The 17,607-nt window shown below is 35.9% G+C and overlaps 1 protein-coding gene across 2 annotated transcripts in view; it reads right to left on the bottom strand.

Moving 5' to 3' along the window:
* Nucleotides 1-17,607, bottom strand: part of Rpt2 (26S proteasome regulatory subunit Rpt2) — a 201,932-nt gene that overhangs the window by 124,557 nt on the left and 59,768 nt on the right. For both annotated transcript variants that reach the window (XM_090399687.1, XM_090399686.1), the window contains exon 4: nt 5,347-5,471. In XM_090399687.1, coding sequence (XP_090255813.1) covers nt 5,347-5,471 — 125 coding nt within the window. The remainder of the gene's footprint in view (nt 1-5,346; nt 5,472-17,607) is intronic.

Raw genomic sequence — 17,607 nt, 5'->3', positions numbered from 1 at the left:
TTTGAATGCCTAGTGTGATGTGTAGAGAATCGGAATTGTCATAAGTATGTGCTAGAGTAGTTAATGATTTTGTTAGTGTACTTGAAGTTGAATAATCTAATAATGTGTGGTGATCTAATTTGTCCATGTTAAGTGAATTCATGTTTTGTATGAAATTTTGTGGCGGCATGATTGTAGTAACTTTTGTCGAATCATAGCCCAACTACTTGTATTAAGCTAATTTTAGTGTGTAAGTAATTTAGTTGAGTATTTTGATATGTACCATGTTTAGAGAAATAATAAACCTTTTGTTTAATGATAAAAAAAGTTGTCTGATATTGCTAATCCAATGCACCGCTTAGAAACATTCGAGCCTAATCACGCGGGGAATTAATGTTAAGAAACGGGAAGTTTAAGGAATTAATGTTGAGTAACAAGAAATAGTGTCACGACTGCAATAGTTACACTTTCAGATATTTGAGTTCCTTTTCTCTGTTTATGTATAAAATATCTTAAACTAAATATCCCAAAGGGCGCAGTTAAAATACAAATACTAGGGATACTACGGGGAACAATAACTCAGATATTAGTAGAAATTTTGGTGATGTCTTGAAAGTAGAAGTTAGAAGAATATAGACGAAGGCAATTTGTATGACAAACAAAACCATAAGATAGAAAGGGACTTAACACTATCATATCCTATACACCCCTTGAGGGTACATGTCAGGAATTTGATGATGATGATGAAGTATTAAATTCTGTGCATGATATTTCTGTGATTTGCCAATTAACTTGGTGTTTATTGGTGTTAAATGCCAATCCAGAATTATATGCTTATTTTTTCTCCACATCTCTGACATGTTCTTTTAGATGGATTTCTCCAGAATGTCCTGTCTGTTCCAATGTAACAAACACCATAATCGCAGCAGATTTTATAAATTCCTAGTAACTTCATAGATTGATGTGGTTGTTTTAGCAATCTAAACATGGTAGAGACTTTTTGTAAATGTTTAAAGGCAACTTTTAAGTTATGTTCTTGTAGGACTTTTATTATCCTGTCCGTGACATTTTTGATAAAAGGTAAAAGAAACCATGCCTTAGTAGTCATCTGGTTGTTGTAGTCTTGGAGACCGATATTTTTTTTAAGAATGTCTTTAAAGTAAGTTATTTCCTTGATAACAAAATGGCTCTCTCTCTCTCTCTTTCTTTCTTTTAATTTGTTGATGATATCCCGTTTTTGTGTCAGGTGGTGGTGGGAACTGGCATGCAGAGTATTGACATGTATGAAACTTTTTTCTTTTTTTTTTTTTTTTTTGTATACAGTAATCCCTCGATGAGTGTGTCATTTTTTTTCGATACCCAAATTCGATTAGTGTGCCTATATACATCTTAAAAATAAATGTTACAGATTTTAAAATTTTTCTATCTATACACTTTTATGTCTAACTATTTTAAAAAATCACTCACCAGAATGAATTAATTTAGTTAACGATTTAAAACATTTTACAGTTATTTTTAATGGCATGCTGCACTACTTCCACGTACATTATGTATAGTGTTCTCCAAATTTTTACCGCCAAAATTTATGTCGTCTGCTATAGTACGCCCACAGATTCGAGACCCTTTGACACTTCTGCGCATGTCACAAAAAGGAGAATCCATTCCGATAATAGGGTAATCAATCCGTTTTCTGGGATGAGTTGTTTATTATTACATGTCGGAAAATTAACTTCTCTTTTAGGATCATTGTAATTTTTAAATGGTAACTATTCTGCTTGTATAACAGTTGAGAAATTTTATGTATAAAGCACATAATTTTCGCGTGTTGCCGACCAATTCGTATGTCCTTCATTTCTTTCTCCTCCTCAATGATAATATCCAAGAGTTAATTAAATCTCATTCTGAAGAGTTGAGTGATTCGGACCTGCTAAATTTAGATGCACAGCAGGAAGATCCCGAAGAATACGAAGAAATTTTAACCACTGATAGTCAACCAAAAGAGATTTCACAGAAACAATTTGAAAATATTTTTCGTATAATCGAAGTTTTTAAGCAGCAATACTTAAAGACTGACCCTGATGAAGAGAGCAGCAGAAAAATTTGCAGAAGAGTAGAAGAGGCAATAGGGCCATACCGTCGGTTGTATGAAAAAAAGAAACAAAACGCTTGCCAAACTATGTTAGCTCAATTCTTTGTTAAGAAGCAGAATAATTAAATTTATATTCTGAATATGTTTTATTGTCTTTCAACTTCATGGTTTTCCTTTAACTAGGCCCTGAGACATACCTTAATTCTTTTATAAAAAAAATTAAGGGTCAAAAAAGAAATTTGAGGAACGAATTATATATTTTCCCATATGTTGTATTTGATTAGTGCGCCTGTTTTAAAGAACGCATTAGGCGCCCTGATCAAGGGATTGCCATATTTCAAAAGTAAGATTGCTATGAACTTACTTTTGAAATATACAAAAAAAAAAAAAATTGTATATTTCACTTGAGATGAAAACATCCAAGAAGGAAATTGATCTTTTTCTATTTCTGACATAAACAGGATTTTATGATTTAAACCATTAAGGAAGTCAATAAAAGTTATGGAAAGATTCTTCTGAGCATGACCAAATGATGACAATATCGTACACATATCTCAACCATGATCTTGGTTCAGTATGGTATTTTTCAGTAGCTGATTGTTCAAACTTTTCCATGTGTAGGTTTGGAGAAATTGCTGTACTGTACCCATTGCTAAGCCTTCAGATTATTAAAAATAGCAGCCTTGGAATATGAAGAAAGCGTTCTCTAAGCAATGTTTAAAAGTATGAACAGTATCAGGAGGGAAAATGTCTTCTAAAATTGAGATTATTTCTTCTCATGGAAGAAACAATCTTAATAAGCTTTTAATGTCCAAAGTAGCCAGGATGTCTGTGGGATTAGTTTGATTTTTTTTTTATGAAATCCTAGGGTTTCTTTCTAAATAAGATAATTTTTTACTACATGTGGTGCTGGTTGGTTGGATAGATATTTACATAGATAATACGTTAGCAAATATCTTGCATCCACTATGGATCTAAGTGGAATGTCTGCCCTGAATGTTTATCTATTTATTTTTTTGGTCTGTCCTTAACCATAAATACATGGAATAACTGGATGTTTTGAAGTAATTAGTTCTTTGACCTCTTTGGGCCAGTTACAAAGATTTCTTATTAAATCATTTGTCTTATTGTGAATCATCCAGGTTGATCAATATTTACTTGCCTAAATAGTTTTTAACAAATACAAGATGTCCCTAAAACCTAGATTCTAGAGGTAATTTAATACACCATATCTTCAGGGTGTGTTGTAAGCTTTTTTTTTTTCATGAAAAAAGCAAACAAACTGAAACTAGATATTCATATTTCAGGAGACTTAGTAGACTTAGATTTTCTAAGGAGTGAGGGCTGGATGGGAAATTTCCATCTCTTACTCTAGAAAAATGTTGAATACATGATCTGACATATATCGGGGTCATTTCTTGTGTTTAATTTACATCCAGTGGATTCAGAAGTATCCTTTTTTTTCCCCCCCCATGTGGAGGCTGAGTGATGCCCTTGCCATAATTTTCTTGACAAGAATTCTCAGTAAACAGGATCATTTTAAAAGTAGTTTCAAGAGTGACACTGTACCAGGTAGTGCAATTAATGTGCTCCAAAAAAGAAGCACCCACAATCATAAAGTTCAGATATGCTGAATTGGATGGAAGGAGAGAAACAGTTGCTTTTGATATTTTCTTAACTGCCATCTTTTCAGCGTAAGAGGATTTCACTAGGGAATGGTTACTAGCTTCCTCTCTGCCTCCTGATATAAAATATTTTGTTCAATGTATCATCTGTATCTCATTTTCATCCTTCCACATTTGACATGCTAGGAGTAAGCTGGGTGGTCTCCCTCACAGCTGACATTTTTCTTTACATAGAAAAATTTATTATCATGCTCTTTACTAACACAGTGAGCACAAACAATAGAGCTACTACGAAGAGGAAGTTTGAACATACTTTACTTCTAAGATTTAAAGCATCTTAGAGAATTAGGGGTGTAGAGCATAAGAAGACAGTTAAAATATACTGCTTTTACCAAAGTTGGAGGTTTGGATGTGTCAAAAGTAAGGATGATATTCCTAGTTGGAAATACACAATAATCTCTACATATCAGGATGCACCTCACACTGTCAATGCTTGATGCTAATTCTGAACTATCTCCTCATCAAACATCAACCAACCCATTTTGATACATCTTTAGAACAGTTGAATATTTTTTACAAGATGTTACCATAATTGGTATCTTCTCCCCCACACACACGTTACTTGAGAGCAATTTTTCTGATTTTTTTTTTTTTTTAATATATATATATATATATATATATTTTAATGTTGCTCCCATCCACGGAAGGTATTTTGTAAACCTATAATATGTACCGTGGGTGGACTAAGGATTTTATTTTTATCGATTTTTATATATATATAAAATTTGTTTGTATTTTTCATATATATTTTACATAGTCTGGAAACCCTGATGTAGAGACCAATCATGGAACTTTTTCAAGCCACTTCAGGCCTCCAATAAGTAGGGCTGTGGTCTCACACCAGGCGATGACATTCATCTTCCACCTAAAGACAATCACAAACATCCATGTCAACAGCGGGATTCGAACCTGCAGCCTGTTGGTTGGAGAGTGGGTATACACTAACCACTCGACCAACCAGGCCGGTAAAAACCTGTGCCTACCAGGGAGTGCTGCTGATGTGATGTCAACAAGAATATCACTGGAACACGATTTTCCTTTTTTCTTTTAAACTCTTTTGGGAGATTCTGCCAATACTTCTAAAATCCTTTTGAATAAAGAAGAATTAGCTTTTCACTTGTTGCACAGATGATAAGAAACACTGGTACATATACATGCAAGTAATATGTCTTGTTTCTTATTTGTTATCAATATCTGTACTAGGTAAGGGGTTTTGTGAGGTCCCCTGGAAAATTTTTAGTGAAGGATTCATGCTCAAAGAGATTTTTTTGTCTTGCCAAAACAGGGGCCATTGTAATGCAAGACTACCAGGATGATACTTTCCAAATGTCCATGGGTCACATCACAACAAACACAGTAGTAGGGTGTTAGATCCTAGTGATGGTGGTCTGGAAGATAGAGTAAAAACAGTGCAAGAAAAATAGAGAAAAGAATAAAGGGTATCAATGAGAGGTCCTCTCCAACATGAAAAGGTATCCTGTATAGTGGGAAAGATTGCAAGTGGATGTCAAACCAAATATATAAGTTGGAAAATTACATTCGGTCCATGCAAGAGGAAATAATTTAGGAAAGATAAAATAAGTTAGATCTTACTTCATGCTTTTCTTCTTGTGGCTTAAGTCTCTCTTGATTTCTAAGAAATTCTTCTTCCATTAATAAATAATCCTTTATTCTTTCCAATTTCAGTAATTTGAGTCGACACCTTGTATGAGGAGTAACTATAAAATAATTTTTATAATTAAGCCACTTCATTTTATACATAAATTACAATATAGAACACTGATATTTGACTTTAGGCACAAGTAGGTGATTTTAACATAACTGTATTGTATGTGCTGAATACAAATCTCATCCGTATTGTTCCATAACCCAGTTTGAAAAAAAAATGTCTTATATTTAGTAGCAGTACTGAGTAAAACACTAAGCAAAAGAATCAAGACAATACATAATGTAACATTGTGAATCTAATGAGGCAGTTTCACTCACATACTATGATGAAACCATTATGAAGAGCAAAGACACAAATACAGCTACCACCCTGAGCATCCCACCTGTTTCTTGTACCCCCTGTAAAATTAGCACTGTCACTCTCAAGTGGTGCCATGAGTTTATTTAAAGTAACTTTATGGTGCTGCATTTTGATATATTATATTAGACATATTATATTTTTGTTTTAATCTTTTATTCAAGTGTGACCAAAGAATGTTTGCACATGAAATATTTTCATGACTATACTACTTTTATGTGGAAGCAGATTACTTCACATCAAACTGCCCAGTTTCCTAAAATGCAAAGTCTACTTCCTTTAGGAAGTATGTTTTTTATTTTTTTATTTTGCCATTTTTATCAATTTTATATTTTTTTTTATTTATTTATACACAGTCCAGAAACCCTGCTCTAGAGACTAAACATAGAACTTTCTCAAGCCACTTCAGGCCTCCAATATGTGAGGAGTCTCATACCAGGCAATGAAATTCATCTCCCACCTAAAGACAGTTACAAACATCCATACTCACTGTGGGATTCAAACCTAAGATCTGTTGGTTGGAAGGTGAGTACCCTAACCACTCGGCAACCAGGCTGGCAAATGTTGCTAAGCATTATGGGAAACATCACTACCCAAACTAGTTTTGAATAATTTGGTTTCTTCTTTAAATGTTATGTGCATGAAGATACTGAGAAGCAAATCAAATCAAGTCTTTTTTACATACAAGTACGTAAACAGTGGATCACTATATTATGGTAAAGGATTTTGATGCAGTTGCTCACACATGCACAGCAAAATGAGTTTGCAGTTTTCATGTTTTAACATTCAAATATTTAACATCTTTATTAAAATTAATAAAGATTAGTATACCAAATTTTAGTATACTATATCCTGTGGCTGGAAAATTTGGCATAAACATTTTCGGCGTAGGAAAATTCACAGTAAACATTTTCGCCATAATAATTTAAACTAACAATCTGGTAACCTTATTAACCAACTAGTTAGAGGAAAATAATTTCTTTAAAATTAAGCATTCTAACTGACAGTCGGTGATCACTGTCGCCATTCTCAATCCTGGAAATCTAAAGGTTTATCAAGAAATGGCAAACTTAAAATCATCAGCTACTAGTTCACAAATCTCTGCTCGGTCTTTAATTGTCGATATTTCATCAAATTTAAATAACAACACTTCATCTCTGATGTCGTCTTTAGCAAATCTGTGTCGTAATATTAGATGGAGGCAAAAGAAAGGCCAAGCACCCCCCCCCCTCATCCCAACTGAAAGAAGTGGATATATAATTCCAGATGAGTATAAATTTCTAGAAAATGGTGAGCAGTTTTTATTATTATACAATAGTGGTGAAGATGATGAAGAGAGAATTTTAGTGTTTGGTACACAAGCTGGATTAGATGACCTTGAAAAGAATAAGGATTGGGCAGTGACGGTACTTTTAAATGCAGCCCAAATATATATTATTAGTTATTCAGACTACTCATGACTTATTTTACATGGTATTAACAACACCACAAACACTTTTATCAACAAGGATGTTTTATTAACGCTAATATTTCGCTGATTTTCAACTCGGCATCATCAGAGCACAACACACATGTAAACGCGACAGTGAGTGAGTGAAACAATATAATTGCAGAAAGACAAAAGATCTAAAGTCCTATTTTTGGCGCTCTCTAATGGAAAAAAAAAAAAAAAAGGCAGCAGTTATCCAGGAGTTTTTCTTAGGATAACCGTCTCCCAAATTTTTGGCAAATTAATGCAACCATATTTGTTAAGGTTGGGAGAATTCTTCAAAGCCATTGCTGACTCAAAAAATAGTCTTTCAGATCTATAACGACTCCTAAATAGCACATTCGTTTTCCTCCATCTAATCCTGTGTGAAATATTAGCGTTAATAAAACATCCTTGTTGATAAAAGTGTTTGTGGTGTTGTTAATACCGTGAAAAATAAGTCATGAATAACCAGCAACGCCTAAGCTTATTTGGTCGCTAAGTTTGGTCGCTAGGTGTCGCACGGATTAGATCGTCGGCTTGTCGAGAGCTCCTGAAAAGATCAGTATTATTTTGTGTTAACATTAGATATTTTACCAGAATTTTAAGTAGTATTGTTTGCTTTTTGTTTCTTGGTGTGTCTGTGCAATTTTTGCGTGTTTTCTGTTATTTTAACTATTATTTTTAAGAAAAGATAGCGTACACATGGCACCGATAAAGAAAAAAATGGCGGCCAGGTCGCCATGCTTGCTTAAGAGTTTTGATGTAAAAGAATTTATGCAGTGTGCTGTCTGTGAGATGTATGCCTTGCGAAGAGCGGTAGGAGTCTGGTTAGAAAGTGATAGTGGAGTTAATATGTGTAGAAAGTGTAAAGAGAATGAGGACTTCAAGCGTGTTTCGTGTATCGAGACTGATATCGTTAACGGTAGTCAGAATGCAGAAAATGGCGGTGTACTAGAGAATTGCGTGGTAGTGCCAGATATGTGTGAGAGCGTCGCTGAAAGTGTAAATGAAGGTAGAAACACCGAAGGAATGGATGATTTGATCGATAACGAAAATGGTGTGATAAGTGCGAGTAGCGAAATTGCCCGTTTAAATGGCGCGATACACAGAGCCAAACGACAACTGGAGCGTATGCAAAAATGTGTGTTGAACGTACCGACAAATAACCGGCGGAAGTCTGTGACGGCAAATAATAGAATGTACGTAAACGTCAATAAAATGAAGGAGCGAGTGCTGTATGGGGATTCGCTATTAAGAGGCGTAATAATTGAGAGTTTAACGAAGTCGTACCAGCCGGGTGCGAACATAAAGGACGTCAGCGAATCTATTCGACTGCAAAAACAGAGGGTGAAAGAGATGATAATAGTGGCAGGAACGAATGATATGAAAGAGGACAAAATGGAAATGATAGAGGATGTGAGGGAGTTGTTTGAGGTAGCAAAAGAGAAGAGTGAGAGAGTTAGGATGGTGAGTATCTTACCGCGGTATGACAGCGAAGTGTTTAGAAGGAGGGCCATAATTGCCAATGACTTTATGCGTGGGTTATGCATGGAGAGTGGTGTGGAGTTTGTGGATGTGTGGAATGAGTTTGATGGGCGAAAGGACTTATATAAGATGGATGGGTTACATTTGAATGGAGTTGGTGTACGGAGACTTGAAAGAGTGTTGATGAATGATGTGGAAGTGGATGTACAGACTCAGGGAAACTAGATTTATTAAGAGGGGGGGGAGTAGATATGCAGACTTTAGGGGGGGAAGTTAAGTGTATGAATGAGTATATTATGCCCGGGCGAGTACGACGGACAACAAATCAGAATGGGATAATTAGTATAAGGAATCAAAGTAGGGATGGGACAAATGGGCTTCTGCGATTCATGTACACTAATGCCAGGAGTATTAGGAACAAGAAGGAAGAGTTTTTGGCCATGGTTGGCACTTCCAGGCCACAGGTTGTCGGTATTAGTGAAACATGGCTGACAGAAGATGATAAAGCTAGTGGGATTGAATGCGATGGGTATAGCGTGTTCAGGAGTGACAGGGTGAATAAAAAGGGGGGAGGAGTGTTATTGATGATAGCTGATGAGCTTCAGCCAAGGAGTATAGAAGTTGAACTGCAGGATGGGGAAAAAAGCACATTTGAGTCTGTTTGGTGTGAGATACAATCTAGCAGAACAAAATATACAATTGGGTGCTGCTATAGACCGGGTGATGGAGTGGATGGTGGGAATAGTATGCATAAGCAAATAGAAGAAATGAATGGAAGGAGGGTAATTATTATGGGTGATTTCAATTATGGTAATATTGACTGGAAAGAGGAGAGGGCACATGGGAGGAAGGAATTGGATTTTATGCAGTTATTAAGGGACAACTATCTACGGCAACATGTATTGGAAAATACCAGGGGGCAGAGAGTGCTGGACCTAGTAATTGCAACTGAGAATGTGGCTGTAATGAACATGACCTTGTTGCCACCAATTGGTGAGAGTGACCATAAGGTCATGACTTGGGAGGTGGCTAAAGGAGTCGAATTTACAATTAAGACAGGGTATATGTGGAATTACCGGGCTGGTAAGTATGACAAGCTTAGGTGTGTGCTTGGCTCAATGCCATGGCATGTAAAACTGCAAGGGCTGGATGTTGATGGTGCATGGGAGGTGGTCAAGAACTGTTTGCAGGAGGCAATGGTTGACTGTATACCAAGAGTCCGAATAATAAATCAGGTAGGGGTTAAATGGATGAATAACACTATTAAGCTTGAGCTGCAAAAAAAGAAACAATTGTGGAGGGAATTTAAGGAGAAGGGTGACCATCAGGTGCATGAACAGTATAAAGCTCAGGCCAGGATGGTAACAAGGGTGGTAAGAAAAGCAAAAGCAGATTACGAAAGGAAATTGGCCATGCAGGCTAAAGAGAATCCCAAACAGTTTTTTCAATATGTTGCAAGTAAAAGGAAAAATGCTCATGGTAGAATGATCTTAAAAAATGCTGAGGGTAGGGAGGTAACTGAATCAGTCGATGTTGTGGAATTACTGAGCGAACACTTTGCAAGAGTATATCATCCAGGTGGTGGCTTTGCGGAAATGGAGGAACCAACAGCTTATACTGGAATTGTGATGAATGAGGTAGAGGTAACTAGTCTATTACAGAACCTCAATGTCAATACATCTGTGGGATTGGATGGTATACCAGCTCGTGTCGTACGTGAAGCGGCCAAAGAATTGTCAGTGCCCTTGACCATTATGTTTAATTTGAGCCTCAGGACTGGGTCAGTCCCAAGGGGGTGGAAAGAGGGGAAAATAGTTCCACTGCACAAAGGTAGTTCCAAGGCTGCTGTTGAAAATTACCGGCCAATCAGCATAACAGGAATCATTAGCAAGGTCTTAGAGAAAATAGTCAAGAGGAAAATACAAGATTGGATAGAAGAAAATGGGATACTGTATCGGGGACAGCATGGTTTTGTGAAGGGTAGGTCATGCCTCAGTAACTTGCTCACGTATTATAACACAGTGACGGCTGAACTGGATAAGGGTAATGGGTTTACAGTGATTCTGCTGGACCTTGCTAAGGCCTTTGACAGGATACCACATGGAATTCTAATCAGTAAATTGCAGCATATGGGAATGGACATAGGGTTGGTGAGATGGATAGGAGGGTGGTTGACGGAGAGATATCAGAGAGTGGTTTACTCAGGAGTAGAGTCCACAAGACGGCCTGTGACTAGTGGTGTACCACAAGGATCTGTTCTTGGACCACTGCTGTTTAATTTGTTCATAAATGATATAGGAAAGGATCTGAGAGGAACAGTTCATTTGTTTGCTGATGATGCGAAGTTGGGTAGGGCAATAGTGAATGCAGATGACGTCAAAATTTTGCAGGATGATTTGGATAGATTGGAGGTCTGGGCTAGGGAGAATGGATGTCAATTTAATGTGGCAAAATGTAAGGTTATGCATTTTGGGGTGAAAAGATGGGAGGCAGTTTACTGCATTGGTGGAACCGTGCTCCAGGAAATTGATGAGGCACGAGATTTAGGAGTGTTGGTGGATAAGGAATTGAAATTTAGGGGACACATTGCAAAAGTGGCCAAATCAGCTCATCAAATCACTTGGTTGCTGAAGAATACGTTGACAAGCAGAGACAAGCAGGTTATTGTTCCTCTGTATCGAGCCTTGATAAGACCTCATCTCGACTACTGTGCTCAGATTTGGTCACCTAGGTTTCTTCTTGATGGGGAGGAGGTGGAGAGGATCCAGAGGCGAGTGACCAAGATGATAGCAGGTCTGTGGAATGAACCGTATGAGAACAGGTTGAGGATTTGTGGGTTGCAAAAATTGGTTGATAGGCGGAGGAGGGGAGATATGATTGAGACATTCAAATTACTGAAGGGTTTCTATAAAATTAATTCAGAAGATATTTTTGAGAACAGGGCTGGTTGTGGGAGGACTAGGGGACATCCATGGAAACTGGGCAAAAGTGTGGTTAGTAAAGGTGTTAGAGCTGGGTTCTTTACTTTTAGAGTAGTGAATGAGTGGAATGCGCTCCCTGAGTCTGTGGTGGATGCTGTGACAGTGAATGAGTTTAAGGCGAGGTATGATAGATACTGTATGAATGTCGAATAGTTGTGATGAATATGATTTGGGGCCTCCCTCGATGAGTCTAATGACTCCCTGGAGTTGCCCGTAATAATAATAATAATAATAATAATAATAATAATATAGTAATAGGAAGTATTAGCATTCCACGTCTTTTTGCTTTCATCATCATCATCATCACGAACCATGGACTCACTGCCCATTGGTGTCCGATGCGTCCTTCACTATCTTCTTCCACCTTTCTTTGTTCAGTGCACAGTGTCGCAGTTTCTGTACACCAATTCCACACCAGTCCTTTATGTCGTCTATCCATTCTCTGTATGGGCTACCTCTTCTGTTTACACCATCCATAATACCATAAATGTCTTTATCTTCAGGTCCTCACTCATTCTACAGATGTATCCAAAAATTGCAGCTTCTGTTTTGGATACATTAGATTCTCTTTTGGTTGTGTTTAGAGCTCTTCATCTGTGATTTTGTGTACCCATCCTATTCTTAGAATCTTCCTATAACAAGTTCTTTCAAATACCAAAATTCTTTTACTTGATTCCTCATTTATTATACACGTTTCAGATCCATACAGTACACTGTTTCCAGTACTCTTAGTTTTGTTTGCAGGCTGATCACTTTACTTTTCCAGATGTTATTCATGCCCTTCAGATTTGTTCTTCCCTTTGCAATCCTGATCTTTATTTCTTTTTTACAGTCCAAATCATACATCGTTTTACTTCCCAAATATGTGAATTGTTCTACATTTTCTATATCAATTCCATCCACTTGTATCTTTTGTTTCATGTTCTTCTCACCAAATACCATTGTTTTCATTTTTTTCACAAGTTCATAACAAGTCAAAATCTCTTCCCTTCCTCATTTAACAGTTTCAGTGTTTTTTGTAGTTCTCTTTCATCTTCTTCAATAATAACAATCTCAGATTGTTAATTCTCATTTCATGCACTGATATTCCTTTTGCATCTTCCTTCATTTTATCCATTGCTCTTTCTCAATGTGCAATGAAAATGCATGGTGATATTGGGTCCCCTTGTCTAGTACCTCTGCTTGTTCTAAACAATTTCCCCAAACCATCACCTATTCTAACTGCTACAACTGCATTTTAATAAACATCTTGTAATATAGCTATTAGTTTTCTATCAATTCCATAGGATTTTAATACTGCTAATGTCACTGAAAATCAACAAAGCAAGTATATATATGTTTATGTTTTTTCTCCTAGCTTTCTCTGAAATTGACCACATTGTCAAAATCTGTTGAATTATAGTTATATCTTTCCTAAATCCTGCTTGCTCGTCTGCAAGGTGTGCTTCTAATCGTGTTCTCAATCTTTTTATCAATATCATCATCATCACTTTACCAAGGTGACTTGTCAAGGCAATTGTTCTATAATTTTTACATTCTAGTTTATTTCCTTTCTTGTATAATGTCACTAATATCGATTTCACCCACTCCGCTGGCATTTTCCCTTCTTTCCAGATCATATTACATAGTTGGTGCATTTCTGTAACCAAAATTTCGCCATCATATTTAATCATTTTTCCAGTACTGTCGTTTTAGCCATCCTATTGCTTTTTCTACCTCTCCTCTTAAAATGTATACATCAAACTCATTACTTGGTGGTGATATCTGCTTCATTTCTTCAGTCAGTTTCCCAACACTATCTAAATCTAGTTTTTCTTCATAACTCACTACAGTATCTTGTCCATCACTGTACAATTTTATCTTTCTTCATCAATACTTTGTCTTTTTCATCTTTAAGCGTGGTCTGTTTTGGTTGCCATCTTCTATTAACCACACTACCGGGCAAGACGTCTATAGACGTCAAAGTTATCATAGATGCGAAGTGCATATTAAAATTATAATACCATTGATATTACATTGAAATATATGATGGATACGAAGCATATGAGGATGCATATTTGATCCATAACAGCCGGTGAGGTGGTTAATGGTTCTAATCATTTTGATGAAATGGTTAGAAGCCCATTGCAATAATATAGAACACCACTATGGTGTTCTATATTATTGCAATGGGCTTCTAACCATTTCATCTTATCCATTCTGACTGCTTTTTCACTTCATTACACTTTCTTCTATATTGCTCCTCTATTTGTTCTGATGTATCCCTTCTTATCTTCAACATTCTTTTCTCCTGTACTAACTTCAATGTTTCTTGTCTAATCCATTTCTTCTTGATCTTCTCTTCTTCTTCTGATACTGTTTCTTCAACTGCATCTTAATTACTCCTTTCACTCTTCAATTCGAATTTTTTTCTTTGTCCACACTTTTAAGTTTCTCCTCTAACACTGTTGTGTACCTTCTTCCTATTTCTGCTTCACTTATTCTTGCTGTATCTCTTCGTTTCTGATGATGGGGTTTATATTTTCTTTTTAATCCAACTTGATGTTTGCAATCACTAAAATATGATCCAAGTCTATATCTGCTCTTTGAAAAGTTTGACACTGCTGTATTGATGCTATCCATCTTCTTTTAATCACATCAATCATGTTCTTGGTTTTCCCATCCTTTGATTGCCACATCCATTTTCTACAATCCTTTTGCTGGAATGTTACAGATCATCATCTGGTGGTCCACAGCAAATTCTAACATTTTTTCACCTCATTCATTTCTTTCTCTGAAACCATATTTTCCCATGACTCTTTCCCAACCAATTTCCAAGATAGTTTCATTATCTATTCTGACTTTGACATTCCAATCTCCTTCGATAATTAGTACACCTTGCTTTGGAATTGTTTCTATCGTCTCTGTCAGATCTTTGTAAAATAAATCAATATCCTCATCTGTGCTGTCAGATATGGATGCCTATATCTGGACTATTGATATATTAAATGGCTTTGCGTGAAATCCTGCTGCTATGATTCATTCATTGACTGGTTTGTAGCCTAACAGTGCCTCTCTAGCTCTTTTGTTAAGAAGGAAACAAACTCCTGCTTCATGTCATGCCTGACCATATGGCTTCGCATCCAATTTATCTCTCCTGATGATGTCCATTGCATCTCCGCCAGTCCTAGTATATCACACCGATATCTCTTCATTTCCTCGCAAAGTAATTCTAGTTTTCCTGACATCCAAAGTGTCCATACATTGCATGTTCCTACTGATAATAGTTCTGTTAGTTTCAATTTCTGTTTCCTTTTGCTATCCTACTTTTCGATCCAACCCCGATAGCTTGATTGGTATCGCAGACCTTGTTGATCAGGGCAACGTCCGAGCCAGCATGTTGTGGCTGTTGATCGCATAGGCATCAGATAACAATCATGTTTTTTCTTTATGGTCAGAACATCAACATTCATCTGACTGACTCTCCTCCTTTATCCAGGCTTGATACTGGCATGAGACCCCTAAGGATTCCATGGTGGCTTTTTGCTTTGCTTCCTAGCAAATCAGAATTAACTTACAGCAGATTACTCAGTGCCTTAAAGGGCTTAGATTCATCATTAGATCCTGAAACATTAATGGTTGACTTCAAGAAAGCAACTATCAATGCTTTTTGTAACATATTTACATCAACTATAATAACAGGTTGTTTATTTTGTATGGCACAATATCTTTATTGCAAAATTGTTGCCATCGGTTTGAAGTTACGCTATCAAACAGATGCCGAATTTAACATAAAAATTAAATGCTTCACAGAATTAGCATTTCTTCCAATGAGCGATGTTACTCACAGATTTGTTGAATTGACAATCCACAGCAAAAAGTTAATTATTTATGCAGCATCTCTTTTAATTTGCACAATTTTTAACTGATTTCATTATGTTATGTATCACTGACATTCACCTTAATAAAGATTTGCCTTTTTAATGATTTTATAATATCCTTTATCATTCATTGATTATTTACAAAAATTAAGGCAAAATGTCTTGCGGAGTAAATGTTTACGTCGAAGTTTCCGAGAACCAATATATATATCCATGGTATTTAAAAGGATAATTAAAGGATGACATCTATAAATATGTTATCCTAATGGTATGGAGAAACTCTAGAGACAATGATTGCCACTTTGTTTAAATATCTTGTTGGAAAACTTGAATATGCAATAAAAGACCCAACCTTGCGAAACAAATATATGATAATGGTATATATAGATATACCATTATCATATATTATCATATATATACCATTATCATATATTTGCTTCCTGCCCTTTACAGATTGTACAGAATGTCACAACCACCAGCAAAGAAACATAGACATTCAAATGAAGAGGATATTAGAGAGCTTAAAGAATACTGGACTAAAAAATTTGGTATGATTAAGAAAGATAATAAAGCATTATGCATTTTATGTTCCGAATCAGTTGTTCGTAGAACTTCTTCTTCTGTAAATAGACATTTTTAAAGTTATTGCCCAACATGGAAAAACCACTTAGTGATGGGGAGTATATTAAAGAAGCATAGCTAGAATGTGCTCCTTTCCTTTTTGACAATTTTTTAGAAAATTATTCAGCACATTAAAGATTTGTCTATAAGTAGAAAAACAGTTAAGGATAGGATACTTAAGTTGGAAAGGAATACAACAGAACAATTAACAAAAGATTTGGCTTCATGTAAGTTCTTTTCTATTTGTGTTGATGAGAGCACAGACATTACATCATCAGTTAGACTAGCAATCTTTGCTCGATTTTGTAGGGTTGACAAAGTATGCAAAGAGATGATTAACCTTGTTATACTACCTGAGCGTACTACTGGAGTTGAAATATGTAAAGCAGTTATGAACGAATTATCCATTCAGTAAATTGATATTTCAAAAGTAGTATCCGTTACAACAGATATTGCATCCAGCATGATTGGTAAGGAAGCAGGATTTGTAAATCTCTTTGCAAAACATGTTGATCATCTACTGATAGGTTTTCATTGCATAATACATGAGGACTATGTGCAAAAGATGGCCTAAAGGAACTTCAAGAAGTGATGCAAACAGTAATCAAGGCTGCTGCAACCAAAAACAATTTCAGAATCTATCGAATCAGGTGGATTCGGTATACAAAGGACTAATAATGTACAACACTGTTCGTTGGCTTAGTTGAGGTCTTGTTCTGAAATGATCTACTGAATGCCTGGATGAGATAAATCTCTTTTTGACTAATCAACAAATGTCTTATAAAGAAATGTATGACATCATGTGAGTTATAAACTGAAGTCTTGTGCAGATTTTTGCAAACATTGAAATGACTTGAACCTTAAACTACAGAGCTCTGGTAAGACTTGATATTATGTTTGATGACAAAGGCATTTAAAATTAAATTAGGAGTTTTTAAGAGGGATGTAGAAGTAAGAGATTTAGATATTTTCCAAACCTAAAGAAATACATCAATGATCTCCAAAAGGATGACAAATCAGACCAATGTCTTCAAAAGCTATTTTTAAGCATTATTGTGTCAACTGTTAAGCAGTTCTCTCTAAGATTTGTTCAGACAATTAGTAAAGAACTGCAAAATTCATTAAGTTTCCAGACACTATAAAACTGGATGAATTAAACTTACATATGTTTTCTTGGATAAATATAGATAATTTTGAAATGCAGTTGAGTGATTAGAGATGGGAGTAACAGAGAGAAGTGTGGAAAACGAGGTACTAAGGACTTGAAATACTATTCCAGAAACTCTTGTATGTTTAAAAACCATTGAAACAGCATTACTATTAATTTTTGCATCTACATATTCTTGTGAATCATTGTTCTCAGTGATGAACTTTGTTAAGCCTTGTAATAGGGGAAGCCTAACAGATGAA

This window comes from Typopeltis vanoorti, chromosome 10 (genome assembly GCF_054136105.1).
Source record: "Typopeltis vanoorti isolate ZY-2024b chromosome 10, IOZ_Tvanoo_1.0, whole genome shotgun sequence".
In the NCBI taxonomy this organism is placed as follows: Eukaryota; Metazoa; Arthropoda; class Arachnida; order Uropygi; family Thelyphonidae; genus Typopeltis; species Typopeltis vanoorti.
Note: the sequence above shows the minus strand (reverse complement) of the source record. Positions and strands in the feature narration are given on the sequence as shown.